Genomic DNA, 19,442 nt, shown 5'->3' with positions numbered 1-19,442 from the left:
AGAAGTATAAACTAGACAACAAATATTGTACTTTTTTTTTTATATATTTATTTGATAACTTTATTTACTATTTACTTTCAGTGATGGAAAGTAACTAGGTAGCCTAGAACAGAAGAATCTTAATAAAGAGGAAATGTGCTGCAGATGTATTAAAAGTACAATCTTTCCCTGTGAAATGTAGTGAAGTAGAAGCAAAAGCTAGCATAAAATGTAAATACTCGAGTAAAGTACAAGTTCCTCAAAATGAGTAAATGTACTTAGTTACTGGAGATGATTCTTGGAGGGATATTTTGAGTCATACACTATAAATCGTGTGTCTTGACAGTCTGCAAATACTGTAAGACCTTGATGGTGCCTAGTTATGTTTGCATTAATAAAACTGCTTTGGCTGCCCTTAAAACAAACAAAGATAAAACTGTCTTACAGTTAAATAAGGTGAGAACTATTGGAGGATATTTTTCATCTCAGGGAGTGTCTGGTTATTAAACACCACTTTACTTTCAGTGATGGAAAGTAAAGTTATCAAATAAATGTTAAAAAAAAATACAACATTTGTGTGCCAAGCAAATTCCTCTAAATTGTACTTAAGTACAGTACTAGGCAGAATAAAAAGTAAGTAAACAAGTGCATGTACTCAAGTGATGTACTTAAGTACAATTTTGAGGAATTTGTACTCAAGTATTTCTATTTTATACTAGTTACTTTCCATCACTTAAAGTAAATAGTACATAGTAAGTAGAAAGTAAAGTCATCAAATAAATGTAAAAAAAAAAAAAAAAAAAAACTACAATATTGGTGTTAAGTTCCTCAAAATGCATTTAAGTACAGTACATAAACAAATAAAAATAGTAAAAATAAGTACATTTATTCAAGTGCTGTAATTAAGTAGCCTACAGTTTTGAGGAACTTTTACTTCACTCAAGTATTTTATACTAGTTTATACTTCTACTCTACAGTTCAGAGGTAAAGATTGTACTTTTTCCTCCTAATTAAGATCCTCTGTTCTGGGCTACATCACTGAAAGTAACTAGTAAGTAAAGTTACCAGATAACATGAACTAAACCTCAGTAAGTGAAGTGATGGAGCAACAACATCTGTTACCTTCATCAGAGTTCAGCTCCTCCAGGTGTTCTCCGGTGAGAAGCGGCTCTCGAGCCTCCGGGTCTCCGGTACGCACGTGACGAGACATCCCCCCAAATAAATACCGGACGTTTCTGATATGAGCTCTGATGATTAAAACTGATCCATGTCACCGGCTCATCTGACTCATCACTGCTAACAGCTAGCAGCTAACCGTGAAGCTAACCTGACAAGAAGGACCAGGAAGTAAAATCACTTGAGGGAGAGAGTGGTGATGTGTCGATCGCGAACGAGCCGGTTCAAAGAGCCGGCTCTTTTAAATGTTAAATGGTAAATGGACTTGAATTTATATAGCGCTTTTCTAGTCTTCCGACCACTCAAAGCACTTTACACTAAATGTCAGTATTCACCCATTCACACACATATTCATACACTGATGGCACAGGCTACTAAGGTGCCAACTTTGCCCATCAAGATCTAATCTAAATACTCATTCACACACCGATGGCTATGCCTTCAGGAGCAATTTGGGGTGAAGTGTTTTGCTCAAGGACACATCGACCTGTGTCCGAGAGCCGTTTTCTTTTTTCTTTTTTTATTAATTCAAGGCAGAATGATAGGACGATCTTCTCCGCGCCACGGGCACTCCATGCACTGACTGAATGTTGTGTTAATGACGTTAGGTGATGACAGACCATTAAGCAGGGAGAGGCGGGGGTGTGCGGCGCGCTGACGGTCTACAGGTACAGAGCAGGAGGGAGAGGAGGAGAGAAAGAGAGAGAGGAGTGCGGTGCACGAATACCAGACAAGATGAGTGACAGTCGGAAACGAAGCAGCATGTAAAATTATGGTATTCTGGAAATTATAGAGTTTAGTATAATTATATTGAATAATTTAAGTGATATATGTGCACACGTACTAATCATAGGTCATAACAGCTAAAGCTAAATTTGGCTGAATTATAAAAAGGCAGAAGTGTTAAAATGAAGAGATGTTTGGGAGCTGAAAGAGCCGGCTCTTCTTGGTGAGCTGAGCCAAATGAACCGGCTCACTAAAAAGAGACGAAATTCCCATCACTAGTTGCCTCCCCCTTGTGTGTGTGTGTGTGTGTGTGTGTGTGTGTGTGTGTGTGTGTGTGTGTGTGTGTGTGTGTGTGTGTGTGTGTGTGTGTGTGTGTGTGTGTGTGTGTGTGTGTGTGTGTGTGTGTGTGTGTTAAGAAGATTGAAGATGGCGACCAGCTCGGAGCGCAGTCCTCCTCCGTTCCCGGACTCCGAGGACCAAGATGTGCTGGACTCTGAAGAAGTCGGAGGTCGAGACAGTGATGAAGACGAAGACGACGACGACGACGGAGAGGAAGACCTCTTCTTGAGCGCGGTACGTGAGAACCGGGACGTTAAACTAACCGTTGATTTCACGCTAAGCTAAAGTGGCTAACTGACATTAACTGCCAGTTAGTTAACTGACATTAACTGAAATTAACTGACATTAACTGCCTGTTAACTAACTGCCATTAACTGCCAGTTAACTAACTGACCATAACTGCCAGTTAGTTAACTGACATTAACTGAAATTAACTGACATTAACTGACATTAACTGCCAGTTAGCTAACTGACATTAACTGCCAGTTAACTAACTGACATTAACTGACATTAACTGCCAGTTAACCAACTGACATTAACTGCCAGTTCGCTAACGTCAGCTAAGGAAAGCTAATGAGGTGCCTTTCACCAAACTTTTAGGAGGGCGTTGACTAACATTAAAGCTTGTTTTAACGTCCAGGAAACTGTAAGAAACGTAAACATATTCAACTGTTATAATGTGACTTAACAGCATTTACTGTAACTTAAATGATCAAAGCAGTTTGGGGTGGTTTTAATGCAGAAAATCCACTAGTTTCTAGCTTTTAAAACAGCTTGTTGTGATATTTAACACTATTACAATCATCAATCCTCCATTTTGATAGTGATTTCTTCCCGAAAAAGTTGCACAGAGGAGAAGCTCGCTAGCTGTGATTTAATCAGGTCGATTGGGAAACCAGATGACTAATTCAATCTAATAAAAGTCCTTATTTGGTTAAAGATATGTGGATGTTTTTCTGTGCAGAATATCTTCCACAGTTTCCACGTTAACTTGCTCTAAAAACATCTGAAGGTATCCTCTGAAACATGTAATGCCATGCACAGGTAAAGCAGAGCAGCAGGCTCTAATGTTAGGAAGCTGTCTCAGGGAATGTGTGGTTCATTGTGTGGTTTGTGAAAGTTGACATAATCTTAGATTCATATGAAGAAGTGGTTTTGAAATTCACTCTCCCTTTTTTATTTTATTTTGAATGAAGATTGTAAAGCTGGCTCAGTCAGCCTCCTGTCATGTGAGTGAGCTGTGGTCACATGGGCAGAACCCGGATGTTTTCACACAGTCAAAGTTCAGAGGACAGATTGGAAAGTTGCTGTCTTTGATTTTTTTTTTCTTTTCTTTTTTTTTGCTGCTGCTGCATGGAAAACATTACTCAGCAAGTTGTGGATGTTACATTCAACACAGCCTGTAGCTGAAGTCATGTTTGGAGATGGGCCAGGCAGACAGGGGTTATTAGTGGATTCAGAGTGGCTTCATACATAAGAGGGACTAGAGCTGCAACAATAATCGATAAATCGATTAGTTATCACTAGGGCTGTCAATCGATTAAACATATTTAATTGTGATTAATTGCATGATTATCCATAGTTAATTGTGATTAATTAACTATGGATAATAGTTAATCTTGATTAATCGCACATGTTTTAGTTGTTCAAAACGTACCTTAAAGGGAGATTTATCAATTATTTAATACTCTTATCAACATGTGTGTGTGCAAATATGCTGCTTTTTGAGAATGTATGTATATATTTGTTATTGGAAATCACAAAACAATGACAAATATTGTCCAGAAACCCTCACAGGTACTGCATTTAACATAAAAAAGATGCTCAAATCATAACATGGCAAACTCAAGCCCAACAGGCAACAACAGCTGTCAACAACTGAAATATCAAATCTTGATAACTTTTTTTACTGATATTGCAATTGTGATATGATTTGCAATATTTGAGGGTATGATTATTTTATCATCATTATTGTCATTTTCATGGTGTGATTTCTTGCGGTGATCTACCAAACAAAGATGTTTTGTTAAGTCTGTAGAATATGATGTGTAGACCAGGACATCTCTGCAGCAGCACAATATTTAATTTAAAATGGTATTTTGACACACATTTCCCCTTTAACAATTATTGCAAATTCCTCCTCATCCTGCAATTTGAAAATTGCGGTAGGCCATATTGCGATTTCGATAACATTTTGATTAATTGTGCAGCCCTAAAAACAACTTATCGATTAATCGAGAAAATAATCAACAGATTAATCAACAATGAAAATAATTGTTGGTCATTAGTGGATTCAGAGTGGCCTCGAACATAAAAGGGACATGATTATTAGTTCACTATTGTGCACTCTGTCCGTTAGTTGCATGTTGGTGTTTTTTAACAGATGCACGATGTTAAGAAACTATTACACATAGTATTACATAGTATTACTTAATGTGATAATTAGCAAGTACCCAAAACCTATGACAAGACATTTCCACTATACCTAGCTCAGAGGTATTCTTAATGTGAGGACAGACTAAATATTACACCTCTCACTATAACACAGTACAATTCAACAGCATGTGGAAGTTGTGTTTTCAGCAATATTATAGTGAAAACACATGCGTTATGGATATAATGACCATACAACTGGATACCGCTTGGATTATGCTGCAGGAACAGTTCAAGAAGGTTTTATGGATGTTTTGATTTAGTTAACGTTTATGGTATGATGAAATATCGTATTCATTTTGCCAGTTTGCTAGATGCATCAAGCTGAGAGGTGTTTCTTATATTTTCTTCAGTGAGGGTGGATTAAATATTACACCTCTCAGTATCACACAGTATAATTCAACAGCACAGCAAACTACAGCCTCCAAAATGATCATAAAGTTTAATCAACACCTCTCTAGAAAAGTCTCAACAAAAACTGAACTTTACAATCTTCAGTAAAGTAGGCTTTATTGCAGGACTGTTGTATGAGTTTCAGCTCGGCATGCCAATGAAACTGCCAGCCAAGTTTATATCTATTGTCGTCTTTGTGAGCGCTCGTCTGAGAAAGCTAATTGAAACGTGATATAGTGTTTCAGCATGACATTGCTTTTCTTCTGTTAGGTACTTTTTCATCTCAAAGACATAATTTTGTTATCGGCGACACACCCAGTAGCCTGGAATTGGATAATAATGTTTTGTTCACTTCTTCTGAGCTTCCAAAAGTGCCATCTGGAGGCTCAGCCCAGAATCAAGTTGAATAATACCATGCAAATGAGTACAAAAGCAAACATCAGACTGTTCTCATAAATCTATAGTGACATTAAACGGGCAGCTACATTTACCACTTTCAGTATCGACTAAAGCTCACACTGAACCAACATGTTTTATTCCCCTAAAATCTATTAAATGTTGATAATATTTGGCAAAAACTTAAATCATGACTATGATTACAGTTGATGAGTTTTGGATGTTGTTTTTTAGCAACATTATAGTGAAAGTACATGTATTTTGGATGTAAAGACCATACAACTGGATACCAGATACTTGAATTATGCTGCCAGGAGCAGTTTAAGATGGTTTAGGATATTTTGATTTTGTTAATGTTTATGGTATGAGGAAATGTCTTATTAATGACATTAATGCATATTAGGCAGTGTTAGGCCTACATTGTGAGGAAAAATGATTAGTTGATTAATCCATCAGTCGATTGACAATTGAATCGCCAACTAGCATTTACCAAGCAAAATCCAATGGTTCCAGATCCTCAAGTGTGAAGATTTAATGCATTTTTCTGTTAATATGATTGTAAATGGAATATCTTTGAGTTTTGGACTGTTTGTCAGAAAAACAAGCAATAAGAAGACATCATATTGGGCTGGAGGAAATTAGGAATATTTGGGCTATTTTTTGCTATTTCCTGACATTTTATTGTTGTGATGATTAATCCATAAAATAATTAACATAATTGTAGGGTTGCAGCTAATGATTATTTTCATTGACGATTAATTTGTCGATTATTTTCTTGATTAATCGATTAATTATTTGGTCTATAAAATGTCAGAAAATTGTGAAAAATGTCTATCATTGTTTCCCAACTCAAAGATATTCAGTTTACTGTCATAAAGGAGTAAAGAAACCAGAAAATATTCACATTTTAAAAGCTGGAATTAAATTCTTTTGACTTAAATCACTCAAACTGATTAATCGAGTATCAAAATAGTTGGCGATTAATTTAATAGTTGACACCTAATCGATTAATCATTGCAGCTCTAGATCATTTTTAGTTGCAGTCCTATTTAAATACTCTAAAATATTAAATCTTTTTTCCTTTTTCCCCTCATCTCCAGAGCGACCCTCCACTAACCGAAATGGACACCCCACTGCCACCTGCCAGCCAAACCATTGATGTTTTAATGAAGCCGCCTCCCAGCGACATCATGGATGAGCCCTTAATCGAGCCCATCAGCAGCCAAACAGAAAACAAACCAGCGAGCGAAGTCGTCAGCGAACCCTCGGATGATTTTGTCGACCTAACAAACAACGTAACCGACTCTCCCGATGACGCGTCCGTTGCTGAAATTGCCGTTGCAGACGCAGCAAAAGACACAACTGACATCCCTTTAGATGACCCCTCGGATGATTTTGAAGACATATTTGGAAGTGGAAGTGAAACTGAAGCGCCGCGAGAGGAAGTTGTAATAGCAGATGTTACTGTCGAAGCAGCAACGGATAAAGGTGAAGTGACCAGTGATGTGGCAGACCCACCTGGTGATGAGAAAACAGGAAGTGATGATGAACAGGAAGCAAAAGAAGCTTCCATTGATTCAATTATCGACCTCAGTGATGATTTGCCAATCATTGACCTACAACAGCCGCCACCTGCCAGTGAAAAATTTGTTGACCCTCTGGTCGACCTCCTTAGTGATACTCCAGTCGCTGCTGAAGTCAAAATACCCAGCCGGGCAACAGTCGACCTGTTCGAAGACGAGGGAAGCGACTTGTTCACAGAGTCACGGCAGACTAAATCTGCCAAGCAGCAACAGAAGAGCCTCTTCGGTGAAGCTGATGAGGATCTGTTCGGTGAGCCGCTGGGCGCCACCTCAAAGAAACCCGTCAGCAAAGAGCAGAAGGACAAACCTGTCGCAACCAAAGCTGCCAGTGTTGTTAGCAACATAGGTGGGCCTCTGCAAGACATTAGTCCCGCAGAACCTGCTGATCTCTTCAGTGAGGAAGCCGTCACCACAGTGCCCAGCATCAAAAACACCAGCGCTGTCGGCTCCAAGACTAATGGAGTCCACTCTGAAGAGGAGACAGATATATTCGCTGGTGGGTCCACTATTTTTTCTTATTATGTAACATTATCAGGATTTTAGGATTTAGTGTTTTAAGGGGAGCATTAGTGACAAAGTGAGTGTTTTTTTTTTTCTATATAATTTCTCTCAACTCATTTAGCACTCAAGTTCTTAAAATGAGAAAATAATCAGTATTTAGAGTATACAGAAATGGGCTTTACACTGTCGGTATTTCATACAGACTATTTATTTACTGAATTACCAGAAAAGTCATTATATCATGATATATATCGTTATCAAGATATGAAATGACCTATATTGTGATAGAAGATTTTGGCCATATCGCCCAGCAATAGTTCACATAAAGCATAGAGCAGTTCATTCAGACTCTCAAGTGTTTATCCTCTTATTTCAGTTGATTCGGACATGTGAGAACAGTAACTTAGTTTCAGTAAGCAATTTATTGGAAGTAAAAACATAACCAGAACCAACTACAATTTTAAAAACACCAGATGGTCATATTAAAGCCTTTCAGTGTGTTCTTTACTTTCCAATGTTTATTGTTTGGAGGTATGTTTGCTCTTATTAGATAGCGGACAGTAGAAAGCTTAACAGGATATGAAGGGAGACAGACGGAGGATGACATACAACAAAGGTTCACGGCCAGACTCAAACCAGGGATTCATTCATTCATTCAACATCTTAAACACACACAACACCCCATCTGTTTGTGATTTTAAAACAGGTGTGATTTTAGTAATTTCCAGGACTGGATAATTATTGAAAAAAGAAAAGAGTATGGAAAAATATTTCTGTTTCCAGGCTATTGCCCCTATTCTGTTTTCTAAAATATAAAATTCTGAATTTCAATTTACAAGCAGTGTTTTCATGCCGTTTGGAGCAACCAGTGCAGCCAAAATGTTCGATGTTGTCAAAAACAAGGCAAGAAGTAGGCAATGGTGTGCGACTCAACGCACACTCCTACGCAGAGCTGCCTCTACGCCTGTACTTCATAGCCAGGGCCAAGCGTCCATATAGGCAAACTAGGCAGTTGCCTCGGGCGGCATTTTGGCAGAGCGACAAAATGTGGGTTGACTATTCATCAAAATAGCAATAGCATAGCAAAATAACAATAATACTATAATAATAAAAAATAACCAAAACCTGCAGGCAGACGGCACCGAGCGGAACGCTGCCTGTCAGACTGGGCTGATCTAATACAGCCACAACGTCTAAATGCAAGTTTTCAGAATTGTGGCTTGACAATCCCAGATACAAAGCGTGGTTGGTTAACAATTCAAAATGGGAAAAGAGAGCTGGATGCAAACTTTGTGTAAAATCGTTGACATCTCAACTATGGGGGGAGGTAGGACAAACTGTAGGTATTCAGAGTCCATGTCTGTCTGTGCATGAACTTGTATATTTATTTGTGTCAGACAGTCCAGGACGTAGAGTAAATAATGGACATCTCTCAACACATTTCCATTCAGCGTGTAATGACCTCAGCCTGGTTTCTTTTCCTCTCTAACAGAAGCCACAGTGGAACTTTCTCTCGACAGTCCGCGGGACGAGAGAAAGAAAGATGTCACGGCCAAACCGTCTGCGTCTACGTCCACCCCCTCCCTGTCAGCAGCTGCTACCAGCCTGGCCAAGCCACAGTCTGCTGCCCTGGAGGAGGTACACACACACACACACACACACACACACACACACACACACACACACACACACACACACACACACACACACACACACACACACACACATACATATCTAATCCAAGGGTGAAATTCCCAGTGTGACTGCAATAAAACAACTGAAAACTGTTAAAGTTCAGGGATTTGTTAGTTGAAGTTTTCTGGAATATCATAATTTTGTCAGTTGGTCATTCAATTTGCATTTTTTTTTTCTAGTTTAACATCTTACCAGAACAAACATTTCAAAATGAACTGTTCAAAAGAAGTGTTTGGTGACAGCAGGTCATTGCATCTGGCAGTGTTTCACTTTCTATTTAATATTTGTTTCAGTTGGAAGAAGAGGAAGAAGAGGAGCAGGAAGACAAATTTGAGATCTCTGTCTCTGTCAAAGACCCTGAAAAAATTGGTGAGGTTTATTCTGTTTTATTTTGTTTTGATCTGTTTTATTATTTATTACATTGCAATAAGGCTAATAATGGGTTTGTGCACTGTAAACATCAAGCAAGCAACGGTTATTCTGAGGTGCATCTAATTATTTTAATCTAGTGAAAAAGACAAAGGACCCAAGAAGGGAAATTAGTGCTAAAGTATCATAAAGGAAATGCAGCTTGCAAGTATTTTTTTTTTGCACTGACTTTCTTCTTTCTTTTTTTTTTTCAGGGGATGGTATGAACGCCTACATGGCCTACAAATTAACCACACAGGTAAAAACGTGTCGATATACAGCATTTCACATGACCTGAAGTAGGTCATCTTTAACCCTCTGATATCCACATTAGACCTGTTAGGGGGGTACAGGGGGTCTTTAAAGGGAGATAGCAGGTCAGCAGTAGATGTCACATAGAAGTGGTGTACATCATCTGAAAGCTGGGAACCTGAAGATTAATTTGAGATGCAGTTCATAAATCAAAAATAAACATGAATTAATTAATAAATAAACAAACTAATTAATGAAAATAAAGAGTGTATAAAGACTTTATGACATAACATTATGATAGAAGTATATGATGGTCATTCCCATGCTCACTTACTGTATGTCTCATAAGTTTCTGCAGCATTTTTTGGGTTGATCTTATTAGATTTAGTGCTAAATTTAACCATGTTTTACCACTTGAGAATTGATAAAAATGATCAATAATCCCTCCAAAATACAACAATAAGACACCAAGACCTTGAAGAACGCCATAGAAAAAGCCAAGCTGTGATATGGTTTAAAAAACTTTTGATATTTGGCTGCTCGGAAACCCCCTTATTGTCAGTCTACCTAGTAAAGACATCCATCCTCTGAATGCTCTCTAGGTCTCTAGTTTGTGGCTGTAAAGTTTCATGAGGCTGTGATTATCCTAGAGGTCACCACAGGTCATTTTATACAGTGAGGTCAAGTTTCAAAAAATGGTCTCACTACAATGATTTGGCTACTATGGGGACTAACATCATCACACATGAATACAGTTGGTCCATGATTCATTGGATCCAAAATAGTCTCAGCTTTACAGTGATACCTAATTTATGTAATTCCAAGACTGTTTAGGGACCCCAGTATGCAGAAATACTCAAACACACCATTTTAGAATAGGAGACAATAACACATTTATACTGCATGCAAAAAACGGCATGTGATTATCATAAAGTGGGCATGTCTGTAAAGGGGAGACTCGTGGGTACCCATAGAACCCATTTACATTCACATATCTTGAGGTCAGAGGTCAAGGGACACCTGTGAAAATGGCCATTCCAGTTTTTCCTCGCCAAAATTTAGCGTAAGTTTGGAGCATTAGTGAGCCGACAAGCTAGCATGACATGGCTGTTACCAATAGATTCCTTAGGTTTTTCTAGTTTCATATGATATCTGTACCTTCACTCTAGCTCTAGAACCTGCTGAAGCCTCTGACAGACAGTTAAGTCCGTCAGGATCACCCGAATTCCCGTAGGTCTCAGGGGGTTATTCCAGAGGACGTTAGCACAGTTACTCATCCGATGTGTGGTAACAGTGTGCTAAGAGAGGAAATACTGGTCAGCATATTGTAGAGGAAACGCCTGTGCACTGGTCTTGAAAAAAAAAACATGGATTACATCAGATCTTTATAGTCGTAATTCACCAAAGTTAAGCCTGTTAAGTGCATCAACTCCAACCAATAATATGAATATATATGTTTCAGACCGCACTGCCCATGTTCCGCAACAAGACATTCACAGTGAGGCGACGCTTCAGCGACTTCCTCGGCCTCTTCGAGAAGCTTTCTGAAAAACATGGACCAAATGGATACATCGTGCCTCCGCCGCCAGAGAAGAGCATCCTGGGTAGGCTGACCTGGCTTTACTGTTTCCTCTGATACTGTAGCTTTAAATCTCCAGCAGCTATAAGAAGGGATGCTGTCTTGCACAGGTATGACGAAGATGAAGGTGGGAAAGGAAGATTCCTCATCTGCAGACTTCGTTGAGAGAAGACGAGGCGCTTTGGAGAGGTAAGTAGTTAAAGCTGCTTTATGACAATTCAGTTACAAAAATCATAGTGTTTTTAGTGATTATGATGTTGCCCATAGAAAGCAAGAAAGTGAGGCTTTTCTTTTTTGCATTTTCCCATTTGACAGGTATCTCCAGAGGGTTGTAAGTCACCCATCACTTCTCCAAGATCCAGATGTCAGAGAGTTCCTGGAGAGAGAAGAAGTAAGCCGAGTTTGGAGAAGCCTCGGGGCTCGGTGCCTTTTTTATAAGACAAACATCTATTTAGTTTTACGCCTGAGCCACTCTGAAATCCTGTACTCTTTAAAGGAATACTTCACCCACAAAATGACCATTTGTATATCAATTACTCACCCTGTGTTGCCTTGAATTCTTGAAGAAAACTTAGTTTTTCTCGCATGCCTCCACGGTGAACAAAGAATCCAAAAACTTAGAAAAGTCTTGATGAATTGAAGTAAATGGGGGCTGCATTAACAACCGCAAAACTATATCAAAACATCCGTTTACAAACTCTCACACAACTCTTGCAGTATAATCCAAGTCTTATTTATCCAGTCTTATGCTCACTACTTCCCAAATATGGAGGACGGAACCTGCCAAAATCAAAAATCAATCAATGAATAAATAAATAAATGACTCGATTAATAAATAAATGTGTAATTAAATGTAGCAAAATAATATTTAAAATAAATGTAGCCATTAATTAATTGATAAAAATGTTTCAATTTACTTCATTTATTTATCTTTGTATTAATTTCCTTATTTATTTACTCTTCTGTTTTCCCTTTTATTTATTTATTTATTTATGTTTTTATTTGTATTCATTTTTACATTTATTTATTCATTTTGCATTTATTCATTTGTTTATTTTATATTTATTTTAAAATGTATGTATTTATGCTATTGTTTATTTATTTATTTCTGCACAATTTTCCCTTTGCATTTCACTCCTTTATTACACATTTTTCACTATGGAGGAATGCAATAAAAAGTTTTCTACAAGAATTTAAGGTAACAGGGTGAGTTAATGATATACAAATGGTCATTGTGTGGGTGAAATATTCCTTTAGGACCATAAAACCATCTGGAACACATAAAAATGATGATTAAATTATCTTTATTGCAAGTTGAGGGAACTCTTTCAGAGGAATGTATCATTCCTCTGCCATTTACTCCTACTTGATCCCTTTATGTATCTAAAGCTTTAGTATATTTTAAAATGCAGTCTGGTGATAGCTGTATTGTAATATGTATGTGTGTGTGTCTTCAGTTACCCAGAGCGGTGGGCACCCAGGCTCTGAGCGGCGCTGGCTTCCTGAAGATGATCAACAAAGCAACAGATGCTGTCAGTAAAATGACCATCAAGATGAATGAGTCAGACGTGGTGAGTTCAGCGGTAAACAGACTCCTGCTGCATCACGGCTTCTTAAGAATGAAAGCCGTTGTGAACAATCATTTTTGTAATGAGGAAATTTTCATTTTCCAGTAAAACGCAGCACATTTCAAGCTCTCAGTTAAAGGCTGATGTCATACTCGGGTTGAAGCACTAAAAGACAAAAACATATGAGCTACTTTTTGTGCAGAGTGGCTGGACATTAGTCAGAACATTAACTTGTTTGATTTTCATGATTAATCTGAATTTGTTCTGAGGAGAATTTGCACAAAAAAATCTTCACTTGTGTTCTTTCTTATGACACATTATTTATGATAAGATTAAATGATCAGACAGACTAGCAAACACATTCTTTTGTAAACTGGTTTGGTGGTATTGATTGAATCTTTTTGTGTCCAGAGCTTTTTTGTTTGCTATGGTGCAAGATAACATTTTTAACTATATATTTAGTAGGTGGAGCAGCCAGTCACGCTGATCAAAGACCCTGTTTGTATAAAGAAACTGAGCTGTGACACTGATTTCCTCTTGATTTGAACTCAAAGTACCACACCCGTGCAGACACTGAGCTTACTCAAATATTCAAGTGAATGTTTATTCCAGCTGAATACATGCAAAAATAGATAAGTGCAGTTTAATTGCACTGAATTTCCAGTGTGTTTTTAAGCTTAACACTTTTATCTGAAAGCACCAAAGAGTCATAAGTCCTCCCTTAACATGTTTTTTGATTTTTACAGTTGTGGTAACGCATAGAGTTCAGCTTTCACTGAACTGGCATGTTGTCCCTGATGTTGTTGAGTTGTACTAACTCCAAGTGTGTTTTTCTGCAGTGGTTTGAGGAGAAGCTGCAGGAGGTGGAATCAGCAGACCAGCAGTTCAGAAAGCTCCACGCGCTGGTCGAATCTCTGGTCATCCACAGGAAAGGTTAGTCGCCTCCCTTCCAACCACTAAAAAAATTTGTCTTCAATTAGTGTCATAAGCTGATTATTTATAAGTCTGAGTTTGAGAAAGGGATAAGGATGATAAGATCATGGTGACATTCATTAATGAGATCAGGCGTCTGCATCATTTATTTTCCGCTCTGAGTTGAATTTTTTTTTTAACTTGATGCGTTCACGGCGCTGCTCTTAAAACATGAGGCGCTCGGCAACACAAAGGTTTCGCAGAAAACGCTTCACTCTCATTGAAAACAATTACAAAACGCCACCCCAGGATGCTAAAACACACTCTGTCTGATCGGGGTCAAACTCTTTACCGATGTGCTCCAAATAAAGCGTTTTTACAGAAAGTAGTTGTGGATAATCATCGTCTCTTGTATTTGATGTTTCTAAGAACATGGTGGAAAATGCCTGTTTTACTTTATTAATGTTTGCTATCTCTCTCTGCTCCTTCAGAGCTGTCGTTAAACACAGCCAGCTTTGCCAAAAGCACAGCCATGCTGGGCAGCGCCGAGGACAACACCGCTCTGTCCCGAGCTCTCTCTCAGCTGGCAGAGGTGGAGGACAAGATGGAGCAGTTACACCAGGAACAGGCCGCGAACGACACCTTCAACTTTGCCGAACTCATCGCAGATTACATCCGTCTGCTTGGAGCCGTGAGGGTACTGAGAAAAATCTGTTCAACTCATTTCTGGATTGTCTTGAGAAATATTCATTTCAATGTTAATAGTAACAGAAGCACTTTCACTTTTCAAATGTTAGGAGGTAACTTGAGGCCTCTAAGTGAAATTTAAACACCAGACTAAGTATGTTCTCTGCAGTTTGCTACATTCATAACAAACGCCAAGACTTTCCATCAGTCATCGTGTCTTAGGAGGAACATTTTTCACACAAAATTTTACTTCCAGAGACTAAAAGAAATGCCAGTAAATTTATAAATTTAAGTCAATAACTAAGGCTTTGAAAGATTGATTAATTGTGTATACTATAAAGAAGGATGTCGTGTCAGAGTGTTGTAGTACGTTTGTGTTGCTCATGTTACCTGAGCAGCCTTTTCACTGACTTCTCTCAAAATTAGATTAAATTTTTATTTTGAACATGTAAAACATTTTTTATTGCGAGTAAGAAAACAAAACAAGAATACCCAGCAGACATAAACAGCAAACTCTCAATAAACAACATAATTAAGTATTTCATGTCTGAAAAGGCAGCAGGAAGAAGTGATCAAGTCTTACCCCTTTTTTATATTTTCAATAAACTTAAATGAACAGTGTGTAATATTTAGGGGATCTATTGGCAGAAATGGAGTATAATATTAGTAAGTATGTTTTCTTTAGTGTATAATCACCTGAAAATAAGGATCGTTGTGTTTTCGTTACCTTAGAATGAACCGTTTGTATCTACATACGGAGCGAGTCCTCTTCACGGAGCCGACCGCCATGTTTCTACAGTAGTCCAGAACGGACAAACCATGCACTGGCTCTAGAAAGGGACTTTTGTGTTTTTGCTTCGACCACCGTTGCTCTCTTACACTCTTGGCACACAGGAGAAGTTCAGTTGTTTGCAATCTGCAACTTCACCACTAGATGCCACCAGATCCTACACCCTGCACCTTAAATGATAAACCTAAATATTCCAACTTTTCGCCCCAGTGTTCACCGTACACACCTCGATCAAATGAATCAAATCAAATGAAAATGAAGCATTCAAAACAACACAAGAACAATTCAATCAGAATAAAACAAACAAAACAACCTACATAACCTGTCCTTTCTTACTATATGCCAGTTTCCCTCTCTGTTCATCCATCTCATATCCATTCAATATGTTGATTTTAAAAATTAATTCAAACCTGTTAAATGTTTACATGTTTTAATTTTTTTTTAAATTAACTAATTTCACTGTAAGACAATACTATTTTGCATTAGTCCTCACTACTGTGATTGTTTTTTTGAACATACAAATTCCTCTCAGATCAACTTGGCCCTCTCTCATTTTAATCTGTTCATCATTTGAACCATTTTGAAGTCAACTAAATCTTAAAATGTTAGTGCTTAGCTAAAGTATATAGCTTCAGAATCTGGTATTATTCTAATGGTGGTTAAATAAAATAATTCTCCCTCCCACAACAAGCACAATGTCCATTAATACTGACTAAAGGCTTGGAATTTATTTGCACAGTTCTGAATAGGGGCCTCGGCTACATGGCTAAAGTAAATAGCCGAATATAAACATGAAATGATCCTGTGTGTGTCTGTGACCTGCAGGGGTCGTTTGATCACCGGATGAAGGCGTGGCAGCGCTGGCAGGATGCTCAGACCGTCCTGCAGAAGAAGAGGGAGACGGAGGCCAAACTGCTGTGGGCCAACAAGCCCGACAAACTGCAGCTGGCCAAAGAGGAGATCGCTGAGGTAAAAACAACAGCGGCCAACACCAACACTGTGACAATAACATCTGTGCTGGAGTTTGATGTTTAGTTTTGTTTTTCAAGATTGAGAACAATGTTTGAGTAATGAATGAGCCTTCATATTGTTCCCAAAATGCTGCGCTGGAGCAACATAATTCTCATTTATTTTGTCCCGGCAAGAAAGTGCTTAAATATTGAATGTTTAGGTTTTTTTCCTACATACAAAATCTGCCTTTATATGTCTGACTATCAATATGTATAAATCACTTTAACCAAACATGGGCATTAGACTAAATATATTAAGAATAATAAATATACTATAATTTATAAATTATATTTTAATTATTGTTTTATAAAAGGAAATTATAAAATTATTATAATTATAAATATTTCTTTTCTCTTCCATTTTTTTTTTTATATCTAATGGATTGTATAGAGGCTTGATTATACAAAAACAATCAAAAAAAATGTTTAAAAGTTAGAAGTGATAAATATATTCACAGTAAGTCAACATTTTGAGATATTAAATCAAAACCTGGACTTTCAAAGTAAAGTTAATGAGACATTAAGTAAAAATGTTGAGATGGTGAATCATAATTTGTTTACTTGTGATTCTAAATAAACTTTTTAGTCAGAAAAATTAGATACTGAGACACAACTTTGACTTATAATTCTGACTTAGAAACTACATTTTTCCATGACCATAATTTTGTTTTAATCATTCCTTACATTCATTTCCTGACATGTAATGTGCTTCTATGCTACGGGACTCTGAACTTCTCCTTTCTTCTCGTTAACAGTGGGAGGCCAAGGTGACGCAGTACGAGAGAGACTTTGAAAGAGTTTCTGCCACCGTGCGCAAGGAAGTCGTCCGCTTTGACGTACTGATGTTTTATCTTTGTTGCATTCACATCATTTACTGGACTTCTGGAAATGTTATTCATTACTGATTGGTGGATTTTTTTTTATTTAATCATACAGAAAGAAAAGGCCAAGAACTGCAAAAGAGACATAATTAATTACTTGGAGTGTCTGCTTCAGTCTCAGCAACAGGTGAGTGTCTCCAATATTTAACATTTCCATAATCACATATTCTTCTTGTCACACCAGCCAGTGCACATTTATAAATAGTTTTGATATCGAGAATGTCTTGTTTTGTCCACAACTCAAAGATATTCAGTTTACTGTCATAGAGGAGTAAAGAAACCAGAAAATATTCACATTTAATAAGCTGGAATCAGAGAATTCAGACTTTTATTTTCTTAAAAAATGACTCAAACCTATGAATAAATTATCAAAATAGTTGCATAATAATTTGATAGTTGAAAACTAAAAGATTAATCGTTGCAGCTGTAATATACAGTATTCCTGGGACCATAGAAGGATGACTTTTGATTTTTTACATGACGATAGGAAAAGGAAAGATAGGGCTACAAGCAACGATTAATTTCATTATTAATTAATCTGTCGATACGTTTAATTAAATAGTACATTAAAAACACTGTCAAGTGTTGAGAGACAAAGTCTTCAAATTGCTTGTTTTGTCTTACCGACAGTCCAACACCCATAAATATAGAATTTTTAATTATATAAAACTGAGAAAAGAAACAAATACTCATGTTTGTGAAAGTGAATCTAAACGTCCATACGTACGTTTGTTCTCGTTAACGTGATATCTCAGGAATACGAATTTCTTCAAATTTGGCACAAACATCCATTTGAACTCAAGAATGAACTGATTAGATTTTGGTGGTCAAAGGTCACTGTCTGTGGCCATAACTCAAGAATTCATATGCTAATTATAACAGTTTCACACAAATGTCTACCAGGATAAAATGATGAAGTGATGACATTTTGGACAGACATGGAAGTAAACTGCAACTTGACTGGTTGGCGGAGACGTACAACCGCGAGGCAGTAATTCTAGTTGCTAGGAAAGAAACTATGAAAGATGCATCTGTTGTAAATCCTAAATATTAACCACTTCTCATCTGTCCATTATGAATGACCTCTCACACTGTTTTTTTTTCTCCAGCTCATAAAGTACTGGGAGGCTTTCTTACCAGAAGCAAAAGCAATCGCCTAATCCTCGAGCACCAGCCTTTTGGATGTCAAAGCGGGCTGCCTTTTTCTTATACACTTTACCTCTTGCCTTTAAACCAAGGAAAATGCGCGCATTGTAAAGGGAGATACAATCAACCTGTTTTTTTAATCACCTTTAACATATAGCTCTGTACTCTATTGTATTAATAATTGTATATTTTCATTTAACCTTCCACAAATATTTTCTTATTAGATGAAAAAGAGTTTGCATATACAAAGATATGGACACACGAAAAGAGAAGATAGATGAATGATTCCATTAATTTCCACAAGAGAAGGGAAATGAACCGAGTCCGTTGTTCTCAGGATTTTCTCCCTCGTGTGATCAGGAGCTCTTTCACATCAGCAGTGGTTAATTGTTTACAGCGCGGCTGCTCTCTCATCAAATATTTCTGGGGACCCAGATGAAGAAAGTGGCCAAGAGTCTCACTCTGTTTCTTCTTTTTAACGACACAAAGGGATAAAATAACACGTTACGAATTATGAGCACTTCCACAAGGTGGATAAAGTACTTAAGTACCAGCCATGTTTTTCTTTTTTTTTTGTTATTCTTTCAGATTTAAAATACTATTGATGCTGAGGGGAGGGGTGCAGGGTATTGAGAGGCATTAGATTAGCAGTGTCTACAGCTGTGGTCAAGGGTTGCGTCGTAGGTCAAGTTTAATGTTTTAGATATGATTTCAATCATAGTGCAAACTTTACACTTATAACCACACATGTCTGTGCCTTTTTAAGTCAGAATGGTGTTTTTTGGTATAATCCAGTTTGGGAGAAAGTTGTAAACAGTTGTGGGCGGCGCAGAGGCTCGTTAACAGTTACTTCCACAACAGCCATAATGATATAATGAGTGTCAATGTTGAGGTTGAAAAACAATACTGGCGTTTTCATGTTTAAGCCCATTTACTATAAATTAAGTGTTTTTTCACTCTATAATGTTGCTTATATCTCTGGGAAGTA

At 37.5% G+C, this 19,442-nt stretch overlaps 2 protein-coding genes across 2 annotated transcripts in view; one reads left to right on the top strand and one right to left on the bottom strand.

The window, feature by feature from the left end:
- The window catches only part of sv2 (synaptic vesicle glycoprotein 2), an 11,047-nt gene extending 9,565 nt beyond the window's left edge, over positions 1-1,482 (bottom strand). Inside the window, exon 1 of the mRNA XM_037766231.1 lies at positions 1,102-1,482. Within this exon, the coding sequence (XP_037622159.1) occupies positions 1,102-1,189 (88 nt within the window). The 5' untranslated portion in view covers positions 1,190-1,482. The remainder of the gene's footprint in view (positions 1-1,101) is intronic.
- snx1a (sorting nexin 1a) overlaps positions 1-19,442 on the top strand; it is a 20,953-nt gene extending 1,511 nt beyond the window's left edge. Inside the window, exons 2-16 of the mRNA XM_037766230.1 lie at positions 2,301-2,454; positions 6,543-7,521; positions 9,019-9,164; positions 9,515-9,590; positions 9,845-9,888; positions 11,344-11,485; positions 11,571-11,649; positions 11,776-11,851; positions 12,918-13,031; positions 13,868-13,961; positions 14,432-14,637; positions 16,243-16,386; positions 17,183-17,263; positions 17,364-17,435; positions 18,418-19,442. Of these exons, the coding sequence (XP_037622158.1) occupies positions 2,308-2,454; positions 6,543-7,521; positions 9,019-9,164; positions 9,515-9,590; positions 9,845-9,888; positions 11,344-11,485; positions 11,571-11,649; positions 11,776-11,851; positions 12,918-13,031; positions 13,868-13,961; positions 14,432-14,637; positions 16,243-16,386; positions 17,183-17,263; positions 17,364-17,435; positions 18,418-18,468 (2,451 nt within the window). The 5' untranslated portion in view covers positions 2,301-2,307 and the 3' untranslated portion in view covers positions 18,469-19,442. The remainder of the gene's footprint in view (positions 1-2,300; positions 2,455-6,542; positions 7,522-9,018; positions 9,165-9,514; positions 9,591-9,844; positions 9,889-11,343; positions 11,486-11,570; positions 11,650-11,775; positions 11,852-12,917; positions 13,032-13,867; positions 13,962-14,431; positions 14,638-16,242; positions 16,387-17,182; positions 17,264-17,363; positions 17,436-18,417) is intronic.

This window comes from Sebastes umbrosus, chromosome 4 (genome assembly GCF_015220745.1).
Source record: "Sebastes umbrosus isolate fSebUmb1 chromosome 4, fSebUmb1.pri, whole genome shotgun sequence".
Taxonomy (NCBI): Eukaryota; Metazoa; Chordata; class Actinopteri; order Perciformes; family Sebastidae; genus Sebastes; species Sebastes umbrosus.
This window is presented reverse-complemented; position numbering and strand designations above follow the sequence as displayed.